The 16,136-nt window shown below is 43.7% G+C and overlaps 1 protein-coding gene and 1 long non-coding RNA gene across 10 annotated transcripts in view; one reads left to right on the top strand and one right to left on the bottom strand.

The window, feature by feature from the left end:
- Window positions 1-13,169, bottom strand: part of MPPED2 (metallophosphoesterase domain containing 2) — a 170,516-nt gene extending 157,347 nt beyond the window's left edge. For 2 of the 9 annotated variants that reach the window (XR_013442382.1, XM_078058269.1), the window contains exons 1-2: window positions 12,307-12,450; window positions 6,556-6,804 (exon numbers count right to left, since the gene is read on the bottom strand). Coding sequence is in view for 8 of the 9 variants with exons in the window: in XM_078058269.1 (XP_077914395.1) it covers window positions 6,556-6,683 (128 nt within the window). In the remaining variant the exon portion in view is untranslated. Of the gene's footprint in view, window positions 1-6,555; window positions 6,805-8,142; window positions 8,162-10,386; window positions 10,493-10,666; window positions 10,686-10,719; window positions 10,859-11,440; window positions 11,572-12,306; window positions 12,451-13,011 lie in introns of those variants that run through there. The other 7 variants (XM_078058272.1, XM_078058273.1, XM_078058271.1 and 4 more) reach the window with 7 other exon arrangements.
- On the top strand, window positions 10,399-11,163 carry LOC144379428 (uncharacterized). The gene is made up of 2 exons (XR_013442383.1): window positions 10,399-10,531; window positions 10,847-11,163. It is a non-coding gene; the product is annotated as an uncharacterized LOC144379428 (long non-coding RNA).
- Window positions 13,170-16,136: the final 2,967 nt, after the last annotated feature.

Raw genomic sequence — 16,136 nt, 5'->3', positions numbered from 1 at the left:
TAATGCAGCCCAGCTCCAGAGCAAAGGATGAATTTCTACCCTGTTAGTAAAGTGCAATTGTATAGAGCCCCAGACATTCATTCATTCATTGATATTAGTCTTCCTCTGGGTGAGAGTTAGAGGGGTCATTTCTCTTCTTCTTCTCCACCACATCCCCATGATGCCTCACTGCTATATTTTTTTTTCCTACAGAATACCACTAATGATGAGGGATTTATATTCTTAATTTCAAACAGACCTAGAGATAAGATAAGAAGCAGGAGAAATCCGAAACTGCCGGAGTGGGAAGCGATGATGCTAAAAGGGCACCAAGTTCCTGGTGAGGAACCTGAAATCCAGAGAAGCCCAAAGTACTAATGACCGTAGACCTAATTAGTGACCAAGACAGGACTAGAATCCAGGTTCTCTGAAATATGATCAAGTAGTCTACAGCAAGCTACCTATTTACTGATACTGTGTACTCTGATAGCTTCCAAAAATGCATCTAAAAAGACTTCTTAATCAATTTCATTTAGGTATAGGACTAGAAAGAAGGCAACCTCTATGGCACTGCTCCCACCTTCCCACACGTGAGCAAGTGGAATTACACTGAACCAAAAAACAGCCTTTGGTCTATTCCTCGGTTATAACGTGAAATAGAAGAAAACACCACCGAAAGAAGGTAGGCCCAAAGAAAGTAGAAGATTTACATTTGTGGGAGCCTTCAGTGCAAATCTTGCAGACAAGGCAGAAGGACTTATAGACAAATTGCATTTTTATCATTCTTAAAAAAAGTTTTTATCATAAAAGTATTACGCAGTTGTTACAATAAGAATTCAAATTATACAAAGGTATATAAAATAAAAAGTGAAGGGTCTTTATCCACCAACTCCCTCCCCCAAATTCATTCCCTAAATAATCACCAGTAATGTTGGTCTTTATTTTTCTACACACTTTTATATTTTTTTAACCAAAAGACACCATTCCATAACTCTCTCGTGTAACTTTGTCTTTGTACCTAAGGATGCCTAAGGCAGACCTGACATAAACATTTACTTCCCAGCACCAGAAATGAAACTTCAGATCACACACACACACAAAGTCCTATAAGAATCTGGCATGGAATGATCACTAAGCTACCCTAAAAGCTTCAGATCATTTTTGATTCACAATGTCCAAGCAAATACTGACCAGATACTTTATAGTGCAATAAAAAGTAATGAGAACACAAGCTGGACTTGTCAGGTTTTATACAACAAGAAGTTCAGAAAGGAAGATGTTAACACTGATGTTACCAGCTGGACACAAGACCATATGGAAAAGATCATAAATATTATCACAGCATCTATTTATCAAGTGCTATATCTTTCAGGCACTCTATGTCATATGCTTTATCTCACTCAATACTCACAACTATCTTAAAGGGTCATTCAACCCATTCTACAGATGAGAAGACTCAGGAATTTTTCCATCATCACTCAGCCAAGCTAGTAACAAGCAGGATCAACATCTGTATATAGATCTCTGATTTCAGACCATATTCTCAGCCATCATATGAATATTGTCCTCATTCCCTAGCCAAAGCTGTGGCCCTTTGGACTCAATCCTGGTTAATTATAGTTGATTCTTGATGCTTCTGTTTTAACCACCACCCCAGGAGGGGAGCCTAAAACACTGATGAGGGGTACAAAACCCTGAGAACAGCCCATGAGGAAGAAGGCCACTGTGATTTCACAGAGAATAACCAGGCAACACTCAGTTCACTGGATTCCTTCTCCCCTCGGGACTGTACCTCCCAAGGAGAACTAAATGAGATAATCCTAGGCTGTTTATGACCTTGACAGGCACCAAGAAGTCAGAACATCTGCCAACCCTGACAGTCAAATATCCTACTCAGAAAAGTTTGCTGGGAGTGGTTCCTTGAAGAAGACAGGACAAAACTTACCAGTGATTTTCTTGTTCATTCATTTTTACTCCACTGGTTTTCAAAATGAATTGAGACAGCTTAGAATTAAAAATGCAGAATCAGTAAAACAATCATTAATAACAGCTAACGTGTATTGAGTATAAGCTATGTACTAAGAACTCCTCTAAGAATTTTACAAGTAATACTGTTTTAACCTTCACAGCAACCTTTTGAGATAGGCACTACTTTTATCGTCCACATTCTACAAATGGAAAAAGAAAACACAGAGAACTTAATACATTTCTCCACGGTTGGTTACACAGCTAGTAAGTGGTGCAAACCAGGCTTTAAATCTAACAATCTTATTCCCCCAGAGATGTCAACCACTATGCTACGCTGCCTCCCAAAACAAGTATAAAAGAACAACAGCACAGTAATATTCCACGGGTGTTGACAACTGAAGACAAAGACAAGCATAGGACTAAAACTGAAAATAAAACTTGATACGAGCTTCCTAGCAACCAATTCTTAAAGAAAAAGGTGAGGAATTAACCTCAGTAGGGTGATCAACCATCCTGGCTAGCACAGGACTAAGAGGTCTCCCAGAACACAGGACTTTCAGTGCAAAAGCTGAGGTGGCTGGATGCCCTACTGAAAAAGGCCTTATAATATTTTATTAGGCCTCACATAATTAAAAATAAACAAAATCTTTATGGTGCTTTCAAACCTACATTGGCCCCTTCAGCACCTCCTCCCACCAACATTAAAAATACTAAATAATTTTCTCTACACTCTGCTTGGGAAAAATGAAGGGATTGTAGAAAAATGAAGCACTGTTAATTGTTGGTTTCCAATCATCACATCTATCACTGTTTTCAAGAGTCTGGGTAAGAGGGGCATACAAATTCTTGGCTAAATTCTGCCCTATCAACTCCAGCTGTGCTTTCATTTTCTTTCCCAAGGTCATTTAAGATTGCTTTCTTAAAAAAAAAAAAATCTTCCTTTAGATTTTGCCATTTGCAACAACAGGGATGGACCTAGAGGGTATTATGCTAAGTGCAATAAGTTAGACAGAAAAAGACAAACACCATACAATTTCGCTTCTATATATATGTGGAATCTAAAAAAACAAAAGAGATGAATAAACAGACCAAAAAAAAAGCAGAAACAGACCCATAAATATAAGAATAAACTGGTGGTTGCCAGAGGGGAGGGAGGTAAGGGGATGGGTAAAATGGATAAAGCGGGGTGGGAGGTCCAGGCTTCTGGTTATGGAATGGGTAAGTCATGGACATGAAAGGCATAGCACAGGGAATATAGTCAGTGGTATTTTAATAAAGTGTTGTATGGTGATAGATGGCAGCTACACTTGTGGTGAGCCCAGCAAAAGGTATAGACTTGTCCAATCACTATGTTGTACACCTGAAACTGAAGTAACATTGTCTGTCAACTGTACTTCAATTAAAAAAAAAAATCTTCCCTACGTCACAGGTAGAGATGCAGGCCAGTGGTTTTTTTAGAAAGCTTGGTGGCAGCCTCGTCAGAACTCATGGGAGAAACCAAACCAAGACCAAGTAGTAAATCTCCTAAGTCACTTGAAACAATAGCTCTGAAATCGGTGATGAGCTTGATGAAGATGAGGACCAAGTTTTATGTATCTGTATTCCCCCTATAGCAACCCCTTGCAAATAAATGCTGTCTTAATTGCAATCTTAATCTCACTATGTCAGAGCTAAAAAGATCCACAACTGTCATTCAGTGCAAATGTGTACAAATGAGTAAACATGGAGCATGGAGAAGAGAAGTCAATTGCCCAAGGTGGGTCACAAAATTGACGTGAGACTAACTGAATTAAATGGGAAGTGAGCTATTCCTTAATTAAGGCAAGAAAACCCCACTAGGTTCTGTGAAAGAAAACAATGGATCACTTAAGGTGCCAGGATTGTAATTCCAATTCAGGTGATCCATTATGGGATGTAAGTAAAAAAGGAAAGGAAACATTTTAAGGATCCCATGTAAAATAATGAGCAACTCTTCAAGTGGAAAAGACAAAATATTTTTAGGGAAAGGAACAAACCTCTGCCGTGATGTGTTGAGACCTTCAGAAAAACCGAAGAAATTTTAGACTAAATATTTTATGGATATTTTCCAGCCAATTTAAGTTTCTATTTAGACTAAGTGCATTTTTTTTTTTTTTACTATAAAAGAAATATAACATGATCACATTTAACCAAGATACCTGAATGCCTAGTATGGGCCAGTCACTGTGCTAGGGCAGCAAACAAGGAAAAGTCAAGCCAATGGGAAGGTGAGCCAGCTACTTGATAATACACACACACCTTCATACAAACATTCAGAATGTTAATACAGAACAGAAAAATTCCAATGAGAAAATCTCCAAATCTCAATCACAATATCTCATCTCAATGCACAGTCAAATCAGTGGATCAATCCATCCATCAATCAGTATTTCTGAACAGCTGTTACCTGCTCAATCACTGCTTTTAAGAAACAAATGAGAGAGAGATAGAGCTAATAATGGTATGGGTTGAAGTAGGGACTAGGGGCGTCGTGTTGGGGAGGGGGGCACAGTCAGTTTGGACTGGGAGAGACAGAAGAGGTTTTATAGATGGAGAGAGGGCTGAACTGACTTAAGGCATGTGATGAGCAGAGCATAAATGTGCTTCTCACAGCTGAGGTGCTCAGGCAACAGCAAGCCCACCTGTGGCTGGAGCAAAGGGTTCAGGCAGAAAGCCCTAGGTAGGTGATGAAGATGAAAAAGGCCAGCTGGACCCAGACCAAGGATGAGTGCTCTACTCCAAGGTGGGAAGTCTAGTGAAGGGCTACACAGCTGTCCAGGCTACCACTGCAAACCTCATTTTGCAAGACTTTTTTTTTTTTTTTTTTCCAAAAAAGGTATATGTAATTTGATCCTTTGATTTTTTCATGGCTAGATCTAAGCAGATTAGTTCTAAGGTTACATGATTTTTTAAATATCTCTGTTCGTTCCCAGTTCACCAATAGAGTCTTAGGGCCGTGAACAAGGGAAGACTTAAGGTGATATTCCATATCAGTCATCTTCCAAGGAATTTGAGGCAAAACATACTTTCTTTTGCCTGAAAGGAAACAGAATTCACAAAGTTCTTTGTGATTCTTTAATACAAAACGTCACACTGGCAGAACAGAGCTAAAGGTATCCCAAGTCCAGCTTGCACAAATTCTATAACATATTTGAAGAAAAAGAAATCATTAGAAGCAGAAGAATAAAAGGAAAATTTGAAATGAACAAGACTTATTGTTCAGAAAAGCCATTTTAACAAAGGAAAATCGTATTCACCTTAAAAACTTTTCCTTAAAATCATGTTAACAATCCTTCATAATCACGAATAAATTGTGATTTAAAGAAAGTATAAACTCCTTCAAAATAGTTCAGCACTAACCATTTGCAAGCATTTCTTTCCCTTTTTCTTCTCTTTTTTTTTCCAGAAATCCCATCACAGGTAATTGAGTAGCTCTATAGAATATGCTTGTAAAGTAACATCCTAGTATTTACACTAATACCCAGGCAGTCAAGAGAATCCTTTTGTTTCATTAGTGTTTCTAAATTTGGGGGGGCGGGGGTGTGTGTGTGTATGTGTGTGAGGGAGGGGGAGGCCCTACTATTTTTTAAATGCTCAAATAAAACAAATACCATAAAAAAGAACTTGTGACTTAGACATGCCCCGAGCTCAGTTTTGCCAGGAATGGAAAAAACAGTCAACAGAGCCCTAACCTCCTTTCTCTCTTGACTATACAATAGTGTTCAAAGAGGTTTAGTCCTACTATGAAAGACTCATGTTAGACATTGGAAGGGTCTAATAGAGAATGAGCACCAGGCATTGAATAAACTAGGGAGATGGTGACCTTTTGCCCCTTGTGCTGAAAGCCCAGCACATCCTGTAGCAGAGGAACAGAAAAAAGCCGGTGTGCATCCAGGTGCTGCAAAATCCTTGCCTCTGGATTTCTCCCACACTCTGTTCCTTAAACAGTCTAAAACTGAAACAGGACTTAAACGGTATTAGCGAGTGAGAGAAAAGTACAATTCCTGGAACCAACTGTTCCACTGTCCCTTAATCCTTTGTTCCCCATATTGTTTGAGTCCTGCAGCACACAGCACACATTCCACTAGCAACAGGCAAGACAATGGATTTAGCAGCGGCTGGACAATTAGTCCCAATTAGGCCTATTTCCCAGCTGAATGTAAAGGGGTAGTGGGGTGAGGTGTGGCGGGAAAAACTACAGAAATTTTAAAGAAATATTTCATCGTGGAGGCAAACAATACATGTAAAGCAAACTGAACCAGGGGTCAGGAGACTGCCAAAAGTCACTGTGTGACACTGGGCAAATACCTTAACCTCTCTGTTGTTACCCACAAAATGCGGGCAACCGACCACCACCCCTTAGATCTGGTGATCCAACGTCAAATTGTGGTTTTCAAAAGTACACTGAAAATCTGAAAAAGTTACACAGATGCAAGGTATTCCTCTGAGCTATATTTGGAAGCACAGATACTCATCTGTTTTACAAATCATATACCTTTTATTCTCCCTGGCAGAAGTCATCAGAGACTTTCTTATTTTATTTCTATTTTCTTGATTGCTAATTTTTTTAAGTTCATGAGTGATACTTACATATGTACATGTGGCGGCTGGAATCTGCTCTGGTTGATATTGTAGTGCGTGAATGCCTGGGTGGGGTTTGAGCTATACTCATCCACCGTTATGGTAACTTTGCCTTGAGAAGGAATCCCATGAGCCATCCTTCCTCCCTATAGGCATGAGCAATTCACAACTTTCCGGAGCAAAGGATGGACGCAGGCATGGTGTGTTTCAGCCAACCTCTGAACCCAAGGATCTACTCATCAATACCACTGTGCGTTTCTGGAAAAAAAAAAAATTATAAAATGAGAACAAAGAAAATGAAGGTGCTCTAAGAAACGTCAAATATGACACCTGGACATGAAATGGGCTCAGGAAAAATCTTAATGTGTGTCGTTGCCCCGTGAATACAACCTTCCCCAGCACTCTATCCTGCATGCACTTCAGAGTGGACCCTGAGCTCCATATGACATTGCTGGCTGCTGGCAAATCACTTCAGTGGCGTTCAAACTAAGATTTCCTCTTTAATTATAATTATGGCACTTAACATGAATTACAGAAGGGGCATATCCACAGTTGCCATGGTGTCTAACTATAAATGGTTTGTGCTCGAAGTGGAGAATCTTCCAAACCTTCCCTGCTAATTGGAATGTTTGGTCTGTACAAAGTTGATGTCATAGAATAATGTGAAATCTCAATGCTTAACACAGCCATATAACACGATATCAAATGTAAGTTTAAAACGCTGCACTTATAATAGATACCTGTGTATAGCTATAATACGCACATAATATAGGCACATGTTACATGCAATTTTTTCTTTCACAAGCAGTTCCCCAAATACCCAGGTACTCAACACCTGGTATACATATGTATTCCATTCTGGCCAAGAATCTTATGGTAAGGCAAATCCTTCTTGCTAAATGTAATATGATTTCTTCAAACACTACAGTCACGCGGGGGAAAGTCAAACACATCCAGACTTGGACCACTACTTGGATGCATTCATTACGGCCCCTCTTAGAGCCCAAAGAGAGCACTGAAAGGGGGCATCCATTACGTCTACCACCTCATTCTTGCCTGGTGCTGTATAATTCTCAGCAGCTGGTTTCATCCTCTCAAAATTTCCACTAGTTTTGATTTTTCTGATAAATGTCAATATATTATTTGCTGCACTGGGTTGAGAAATGAGGATGTTTATTTTTATGGTAGGTATGCAAAGACTAAGAGAGCAAATCCCTGCACTGAGGCTGTTGGAACTCATCAGTGCAACAAAGAAGAAACAGGTAGCACCCTCCTTGAGTAACCCTGGGGTAACCCACGCTCCTTAAGTGCTCTGCATCAGAATATTTTTGCCATGTGCACCATTAAGCTCCAGGAATCTTAGCTGTTATCTCAAATAAAAATATTTAGAATAATAACATTAGATTTAAATTTGGCATGAAACACCTTAGATATCAAGCAAAAGGCAGATGGCCTGCCATAGGCCATTTATTTTATTATTTTACAACCCGGGGGTTGTGCAGTCCTCCATATGCTAGCTAGGCTAAGAAATTCCACAGCGTTCTACTCAAATCATTGCCTTCTTCATATTAGCAAAGCAAGCTAAATGACACCCACCTTGCCTTCGTTCCTAATGCACAACGCCACTGCCAAGACATGAATCCCTGGTGTTCTGGCATTTTAAACAAAGTGTCACTTTGGGTTCTCTTTCTTCTTCCTGACTTCACGGGAGGTAGGAGTCCTTTAAGCACTAGTTGATAGACAACCAGGCCGGTAGGATTAACTAAATTAAAATCTTTCCCTGCTCCTTTGATGTAAGATGTCTATAAGAACTGCTTACAAATCATAATGTAGCAGTTTTCATACCAAGTTTGCAGCTGTTTCCTTAATTTCCCCCACAATTATATTTTACTGTTATTTTGCATAACAGTAAAACACAACACCTGCTTCAAATTGCAGTCCTGTTCTAAGTACTGTAATTCTCTTTTGAGACACAAAGTACCGAGACACTACTGAAGCGCAAAACTGCATAATTGCGCCATGCTGAAAAGTAAATACAAATGAAAACATCTTCCTGTTATAGAAATGACTGTCATTAAAAAGAATGTTAGCCATCAAAGCACAGAGGGAAAAAAAATACACATTTTCAGACTGCGAGAACTTAGTGTTTGCATAAATTAAAGAGTGGTGTAAAAATTACATGGCAATTCTTATGTTCCTGCCATCAAAGTCTATTGTGTGAGATACGCAGCATTAAGAAGCAAAGGAGACAAAATTCATGTCTACGCCACTGTGACCTCTCAATAACGATCTCTGCACTCTGTGACAGAGAAAGGTTTAAATGTTCCTGGAGTAAACTCACCAATTAAACTAAGCGAAAGAGCCCAGAAATAAAATTTCCACACCTATTATGTAAATATCTATGCAGTGACTTAGAGGAGTTAGGATTAGACCCTCCCATTTGAAGCAGAGAACTTAGAAGGTGATCAGTTCACACTCCTCAATGGTCCAGTCTATCCTAAAGTCCAAGTAGGATTGCCTTTTCTATCAAGTGAACATCTGTGCCTCTTTGCACCTTTGCCCCAGCAAGACAAATAGAACATCTTTTCATCAGCAAGCACAGGCCCCTGTAACTCTGAAGGGCTAAATGGGTGGCTGGCACCTCATTTGAATTCATCTTTACCATGTTCTCTTTCAAATGTTTTATCGAAAGAGTGCACCTGCAGTGTCTACCTTCTTTAATCTGGAGTCCTTTGAAGAAACTGTCGGACTGAGGCAGAGAGCTTCAAAACTTTCACAGGAACCTTTACAGACAAGTCAAGAAAAGGCTTATTTTTTAAAATACTATGTTCACCCCCACTCAGGTATTAAACACCAACACATGGAAAAGGTTTTTTTTTTTTTCTAGCAAACTCTCAAAGAGAGGGGACAATGGCCCCTCCTCTGACCTGAGAAATTTGGAAAAAGCTTGAAACAAGACAGAATGATACACAGCCTAAAACTATCCAGAAGCTGATTTACCTTGCTTCACATATTTAGGCAGTAAAAGCTTCCAAATGTTCAGATTTTGGAGCATCTCATCCTCATTACACTTACATCACTTTTTACATATAATATTTAAAGAGTATTCTTTCAATTTTCATTTTATAATTTCAGCACATTTGCTCCACAAAACAAAGGAACCTGGCACTAAATGCCAGGAATCCTAAAGGAAAATCTAAAAGGGACTGACATTGCCAAATATTCATGCTGGTGCTAGTTTGATTTTCGCCTTAAAAAAAATCATGTGGGCTCATTTTGCATTTCCTAGACAGCAATCGAGTCTCCTGCCCCTTAAGCTGTGCAACTTGCAATGTTCTTTTTCAGGAATCTAGCTGGAAAACCTTTTAAAGTCTGCTGGCAATGAAAGGATTAAAAGCTGAGGAATTAAATAACTGTCTCCACCTCCTAGACACCAGAAGTCCAATTTACCTAAAGTTTCAAAGCAACAACTCATGACCTCCCTACCCGAGCTCGTTTGGCACAGCCTATGAGAAAGGAGCCCGTGATTTCCTCGTTTAAACAAGGATGCTCATTTTATTCACTAGCCCTGAGAAGATCGCCCGACCGCCTGGCCGGACTTTGGAACTCGCCTGCTCCAACTCCACCAAATTTCGCTCTCTCCTCCCTCTGCCGCACGGATCGAGTGATTTCTCAACTCACGCCCCTACTCTTTTATGCCCACCTCCAGTTACTCATCCCCGTATCCCGGAGCGATGCCTACAAGCCTTCTCAGAGGCTTCTCCGCCAGGGTTTTGAGAGGGATGCACAAAGTTCCACGTGCCTCTGTCCACAGAGCGCCCCCCCTCCCGCCGCACTTACACCTGAACTTGTCTCCAGCACTGCGGACACCCGCCTGGCACATTCTTTCGGAGAGAAAGGGCAGGACTTTTCTCCTGCGCCTCTGGCAACGCGTAGAGCCTATATATGGTGGGGCGGGGGGCGCGGAATTCTCCACTTTGGATTGGTTTGTTTGTTTTAAATCTAGGGTGGGCAGTTGGGGGGGGTGTCCTTCAGCAACTACACACACACACACACACACACACACACACACACACACTCACACACACACTCACACACTCGCCCTGCCCTCCCGGCTCACGGCCGGCTCGTCCGGGCTACAGCTCCCCCTTCCTTCCTGGAGCACCAGCTCGCCTTACTCGCTCAGTCCCCCGTTGCCACCACCGTCGCCTCCGCTACTGCCGCCGCTGCTAGCACTGCTGGAGCTGGCTCTCGCGGCCCCGGGCTCCGCCGGGCGCCTGTCTCTCTTTCTCTCCCCCAGCCCCGGATTGATTGATGACCACCGGCGGCCAATGGCTCTGACACCGCGCCATCCTCGCTCGAGCATCACAGCCCCACGCCCCCGACGTCAGCCTCGCGGGCGCACTGGCATCCCCGAACCCTCAGAGCGGAGCCCGCGCCCGGAGCCGCCACCGCCGCCTCCCTGCTCTCTGCCCCGGAGCTGCCGGGCTGCTTTCCTGGAGCGGCGGAGAAAGGAAGGGAGGGAGCCAGCGAGCGTTGGAAGGGGGTGTGGAGGCCACGGATTTCCCCTCTTTAGAAATCTTTTCTTTCCCTTAAAGTTTTGTTTGTTTTTTTCCACCCGGACCTGTTTGTGTTTGTTTGCAGCATCTAAATCAATTACACATTTTGCATGACCCGCATTTGCTCTTAATTTGGGGTATGTTGGGGGAGGGGGTTAGTAAATGTTCTATAAATCTACCCCACCGGGGCATCCTTAATTTCTTGCTGGTGGATTCTAACTCCCTCCCCGATCTCCGGAAAAATGCCCCCTTCATATCCTAGGCCGCAAAACCCCGGAATTCAAAGGCTTTACAAAGATAACCCTGTTCCGTGTAAATAGCAAAGAAACTCCTGCCTCTCTGGAGAAGAAATCGGGCGGCAACGGTTACTTTTTCTCCTCGCTCGTCCCCCCGCCGCCGTGCCCGGGTCGCAGGCTCGCTCCGCAGGCTGCCATCGTGAAGAGACCGGAGGCGGCAGGGGACAGCGAGGTTGGGGCGCGGGGACAGGGTGAGAAAAAGCCCCGCGCGAGAGCTGCGCGCGCGCGGGCGGCCCCGGGGGCGGCCCCGGGGGCGGCCGCGGAGCGCAGCCAAAGCACAAAGCTGCGCGGCGCCTTCCCGGCCACCGCACCTCGCTCGGGCCGCCTCGGGCGCCCGGGGCTCGGGCCAACACAATGCACCCGGGCCTAGGCCGGGGCGGTTCGAACACATAACCCCGGGACTTTCTAGTAAACAGCTCGCCTAGCCCTCGTCCCCACCCCCATCCCCGCCGCCTGGCTTTCGCTGATGCCCCTCGCGGACACCCCCTTCACCCCTCCTAAGAAATCCCGGCGGAGAAGGGAGCGGGAGGTGGGGACCCTGAGAGGTCGGCGGCTGAGGACTGGGGGGTGGGGGGGAGGGGAAATGAGCAGAGGGGCGAGATGGGGAGTGGGAGGGAGACAGCTCCTGAAAAAGAATTTGCTCTCGCTCCGGCGTAGAAAATACGCCCTCCTCGGGTTCCGAATTGCCCGGGAAGCGCCCGCTCGTGCGAATGTCAGGAGCACCGGGGCAGCCGCGGTCCGCAGCCTCCGAGCCCCTCGCACGCGCCTCTGACAAGGCACCTCTCACCCGGGCTCCGCTTTGTGTGTGCATTTTTTTTTTTCCCTTCCTCTCGCGCGCGGCACCGGGCGCCCGGCCGCCTCCTCCCCCTCCCCCGCCCTCCGCCTCCCTTCCCGGGGCGGATTACCTTTCCCGGGCTGCGCTCCGGGTCCCGGGGATGCCTTCAGCGCCCAACGAGCAGGCGATCCATCGCGGAGCGGCCCGAGCCGGAGGGAGGCGTGCGGGGGGCGCGCGGGGGCGGCGAGGGGCGCGGGCGGGCCAGAACCTTCGACCCCGGAGGTCCCGCCGCGGGCTGGGGCGGGGGGCCGGGGGGTGCGGCACGAGAGGGAGGCGGGGGGGAGAAAGGACCCGAGCAGCCTCGATCTGGGGAGAGAGCTAGCGAGGGGGCGAGGAGAGGGAGCGAGGGCGCGGCGAGCCAGAGGGAGCGCGAGCGGTGCAGTGACAGGGACTGCCACTGGGGTCAAAGGAGCACAGCTCCAGGAAGCAGGGCGGCTGAGGCGCCGCTCCGTGCGCGCTCCCCGGCGGGACCCCGCGCCCCCGCGCGCCCCTCCTGCAGCCCGGGCCCGCTCGAACCCCCACCGGCGCCCCGAGGCCCCGGGGTTGCAAGAGGAGGAGGGAGCTGAGGGCGAGGCCGGCAGCCTGCTGGTGCTCTCGGGTCAAGCAGGCAGCAGGAAGCTGAGCCGCAAGTTCATCATCAGGAGTGTGATCAGCGTAAAAATGATAAGGGACTGGGGAGGGGGCGGCTGCGGAGCCCCAGAAAAATAAAGGGAGTTTTCCCTCCAAATGGGCGTCTTCTGCAAAGAGAACACCCAGGCCCCCCCCATCCACCGACCTGCCTGGGGCTCTCTGGAGTCCTGGCACAGCTCCAGGGCGCCGAGCTCGCCGCGGGGGCAAGGGGAGCGGCTCGGGCACTGGGCTCAAACCGAGGAAGGCGACCCTGGGTCCCCTCCCATCTGCTGAGCTTAGGCTTTCCTGGGGGAGAGCTGTGCTCTCTTTCCTCAAGGCTTTCAACTAGCCAGATACACACACACGCACACACACACCTTTCTCTCTGCAATGTTGTTCCTGAGAAAGAAAAGGCCAACCCAGCTGATAATTTTTTTCACCTCCATGAATTAAGGCAGGTTCAGAATAGGGGGGTGAAGAGGGCCAAAGACTCTTAATTGTTTCCATTTTTGTCTTGGGAGCACATATTCCCCCCACCCCAAAATAAGCACTTCAAAAACATTTTAAAAATTAAAGTTGGTCCTCTGTTTTCTGCTACTTTGGGTAATGGGGAAAAAAGACTTTCAGAATTGTATGCAAACAACATAAGGAAAGGAAAGGCTGCTGAAATGCTAGAAGACAGAAGACAAGGAAGAGAAGGCTTTTAGCAAACTTGGTTGGCGGAGCTGTCTATAAAAGATGAGGTGGCCCTGTGATGTTATGGCATTGTCAGAGCTGAAGGATTGGGACTACAACCAGATCTAATTCCTTTCCAGGAGTCGGACTCAGAGATCTAGGCATTCTCCAAAGGGAAATCCAATGGATGTGTGTGAGAGAGAGAAGTGTGCTAAGTATACTATTTGACAACTGACTAGACGTCCTGGCTGAAATTATATCCCCTAAAAATAAAAAGGAGCCATTTCAACCTGGTCTGTGGCCTCTGTGCTGAGACTAATTGGTTTCCAGGGTCTGGGGAGGAAGGGAGAGAGGCTGGTAGGAGCCCCTATAAAAGAAGATCAAACGGAATTCACTTGAAAATATTTCCCTTTTACAATGGGCTTTCCTGGCACTTGAATTTTAAGTAACCTATCTCTTATGCCTGAGCTGAAATGAAGGGAGAGATGGTGTTGCTAATAAATTTATTTTGTTGTACAATATGCCCAGAGTGTCAGTACTTGTCAAATGTTCTGAGATCAAGAGGACAGTGATTCTCCTTGCCCAGCACAAATCACAGCAAGTGGCACTGACATTAAAGATGGCAAAGATGGGGGGAGGGAAGGGGGGAAGCACCTTTAAATTTTGTTTTTGTTTTCCAGCTTAGCAGCAAACACTGACTAGAATCATGTTGAAGAAATGCTTGGTTTTGTTTCCCTTATTCTGAGTTAGCAGTGCACTCGTCTTATCTAAATGGTTTGAATTTTTTTGACTGATTTGGGCTGATTTAATCAGTTAAAAAAAAAAAACCCACAAGCCAAATAATTTCTGTGGTTTTCTTCCTTTTTTTTTTTTTAATAACTGGTAGTCAATCAAAACAGCCAAACTTAAATTCGTACATGAACCTGAATCTATATATGTGCACACAGATAATAAATAATAATGTGTTCTACTTAGTGGCACATTTTACAGGATATTTAATGCTATACAAAACAAGTGGTTGATCCTTTATAAAGTTGATGAAAATTTGTATATCATTCTACTGAGTGGGGAAAAACAGGCAAAAAAAGCTGTTTGAAATTGTAACTTGTAGTGTAGGAAGAAGTCATCCTCTTCTGTGTCCGTGATGATCAATTATCCACTGGGAGAAGTAGTGACCAAGCTGTATTAAGGCTGTGAATTTTTATCTCTATTAGGTTACCAAAATAAAAAAGCCAGAGAAATAGAAATAAATCTAAATAGTAAGTCAGGAACAAAAGGGACTCACTTCTCAAATAATTCTCATTACATGGATTTGAACATATTGTGTTTTGTTATATCATATTGTCCTTCAATATAGAGACCTACACTAAAAGCTTGTTTTAAAATGATTGGATGTGAACCATGTCTGTCCCCTGACATCACCTTTGAAACATCGAGCCTCATTAGAGCAAACTTGAAATGCTATAAGCTGGGACTTCTTTTTTTTTTTAAACATAAGTGAGACTGTAAGCTTCATTTTTTTGTCATTGTTAAATTCAATTTTTACTGTTTATAATGGAAAACAAAAGAAGGCTAAAAATAAAATGCCAAGTTTATGATTGCCTTTATGCAAATATTACAAATTTTTCTCTTTAATGGAATGTAAATTTGGACCCTTTCTCCAGTGATTTCATCGAAGGAACTGGCAAATATGCTTCCTGATAGCCTGCTGCAATATCTTTTAAAATATCTTTTCAGAATGCATTTAGGGAAGAAAATGAGAGAGCGGAGCGTGGGAGAACTTTGGGTGGAAGCTTGGAAAGTGGATGCTACTTCCCTTGAAAGCTTAATACTTTATTTGGCATTAGCTCTCATTCTCCTTATGAGGACAGGTTTTCCAATACTTCAGGGACATGTGTAACTGAAAACTTGGTTCAATCCTGTGGTTCTTCTTCAGAAAAAATTTTATCACAACTATTGCATTTCACTGAATAATTTTATTGAAATTATATACACCAATCTAACTCTATGAACAAACAGCAACTATTTTGCTTCTTTTTCCTTTAAATTTTCTGCATCTTTATCATTTTCCAGCAAAGCTTAAGATTATAGGTTATCAAAAATCAGAGCCTGCCAATAGAACTATTATGGTGCAATTCAAAAAAATCTGAGCCAACGAACATCCTTATTTTATTCTTAATTCCTACAGTTTTTACATTTTTGACTTGTTTCAAATGTTTTTTGCTATAAACTCCTCAAGTTTAAGAACTATGCCCTTTATCCCTTTGTGTCCTTTATTCTTACGTGCTGTGTACATAGTAGAAACTTGGAAATATTTACTAAATGACAGTATGGGTCAATAAATGAGAAAGTGAGTAAGACAAGGCATGAGTGAAGGAGACAACTATACAATCAAGGAAAATCCATACCAGATATGCAGGAACGGAAATGATGTCACGAGACCAGTGTCAGAGGATAAGAGCTAAGAACTCGTGGTGTTCAAACAGTACATTTAAAAGGGTTTTCTAACATCTTTAGAAACATGAAATAATACATAAGATTGTTTCAGAAATTTATTTTCTCATAGAGAAACTGAAGATTATCATGTATCACACCTGTTTAAAGATAGCCTTTTTA

The sequence above is a fragment of the Halichoerus grypus genome, chromosome 11, assembly GCF_964656455.1.
Source record: "Halichoerus grypus chromosome 11, mHalGry1.hap1.1, whole genome shotgun sequence".
Classification (NCBI taxonomy): Eukaryota; Metazoa; Chordata; class Mammalia; order Carnivora; family Phocidae; genus Halichoerus; species Halichoerus grypus.
Note: the sequence above shows the minus strand (reverse complement) of the source record. Positions and strands in the feature narration are given on the sequence as shown.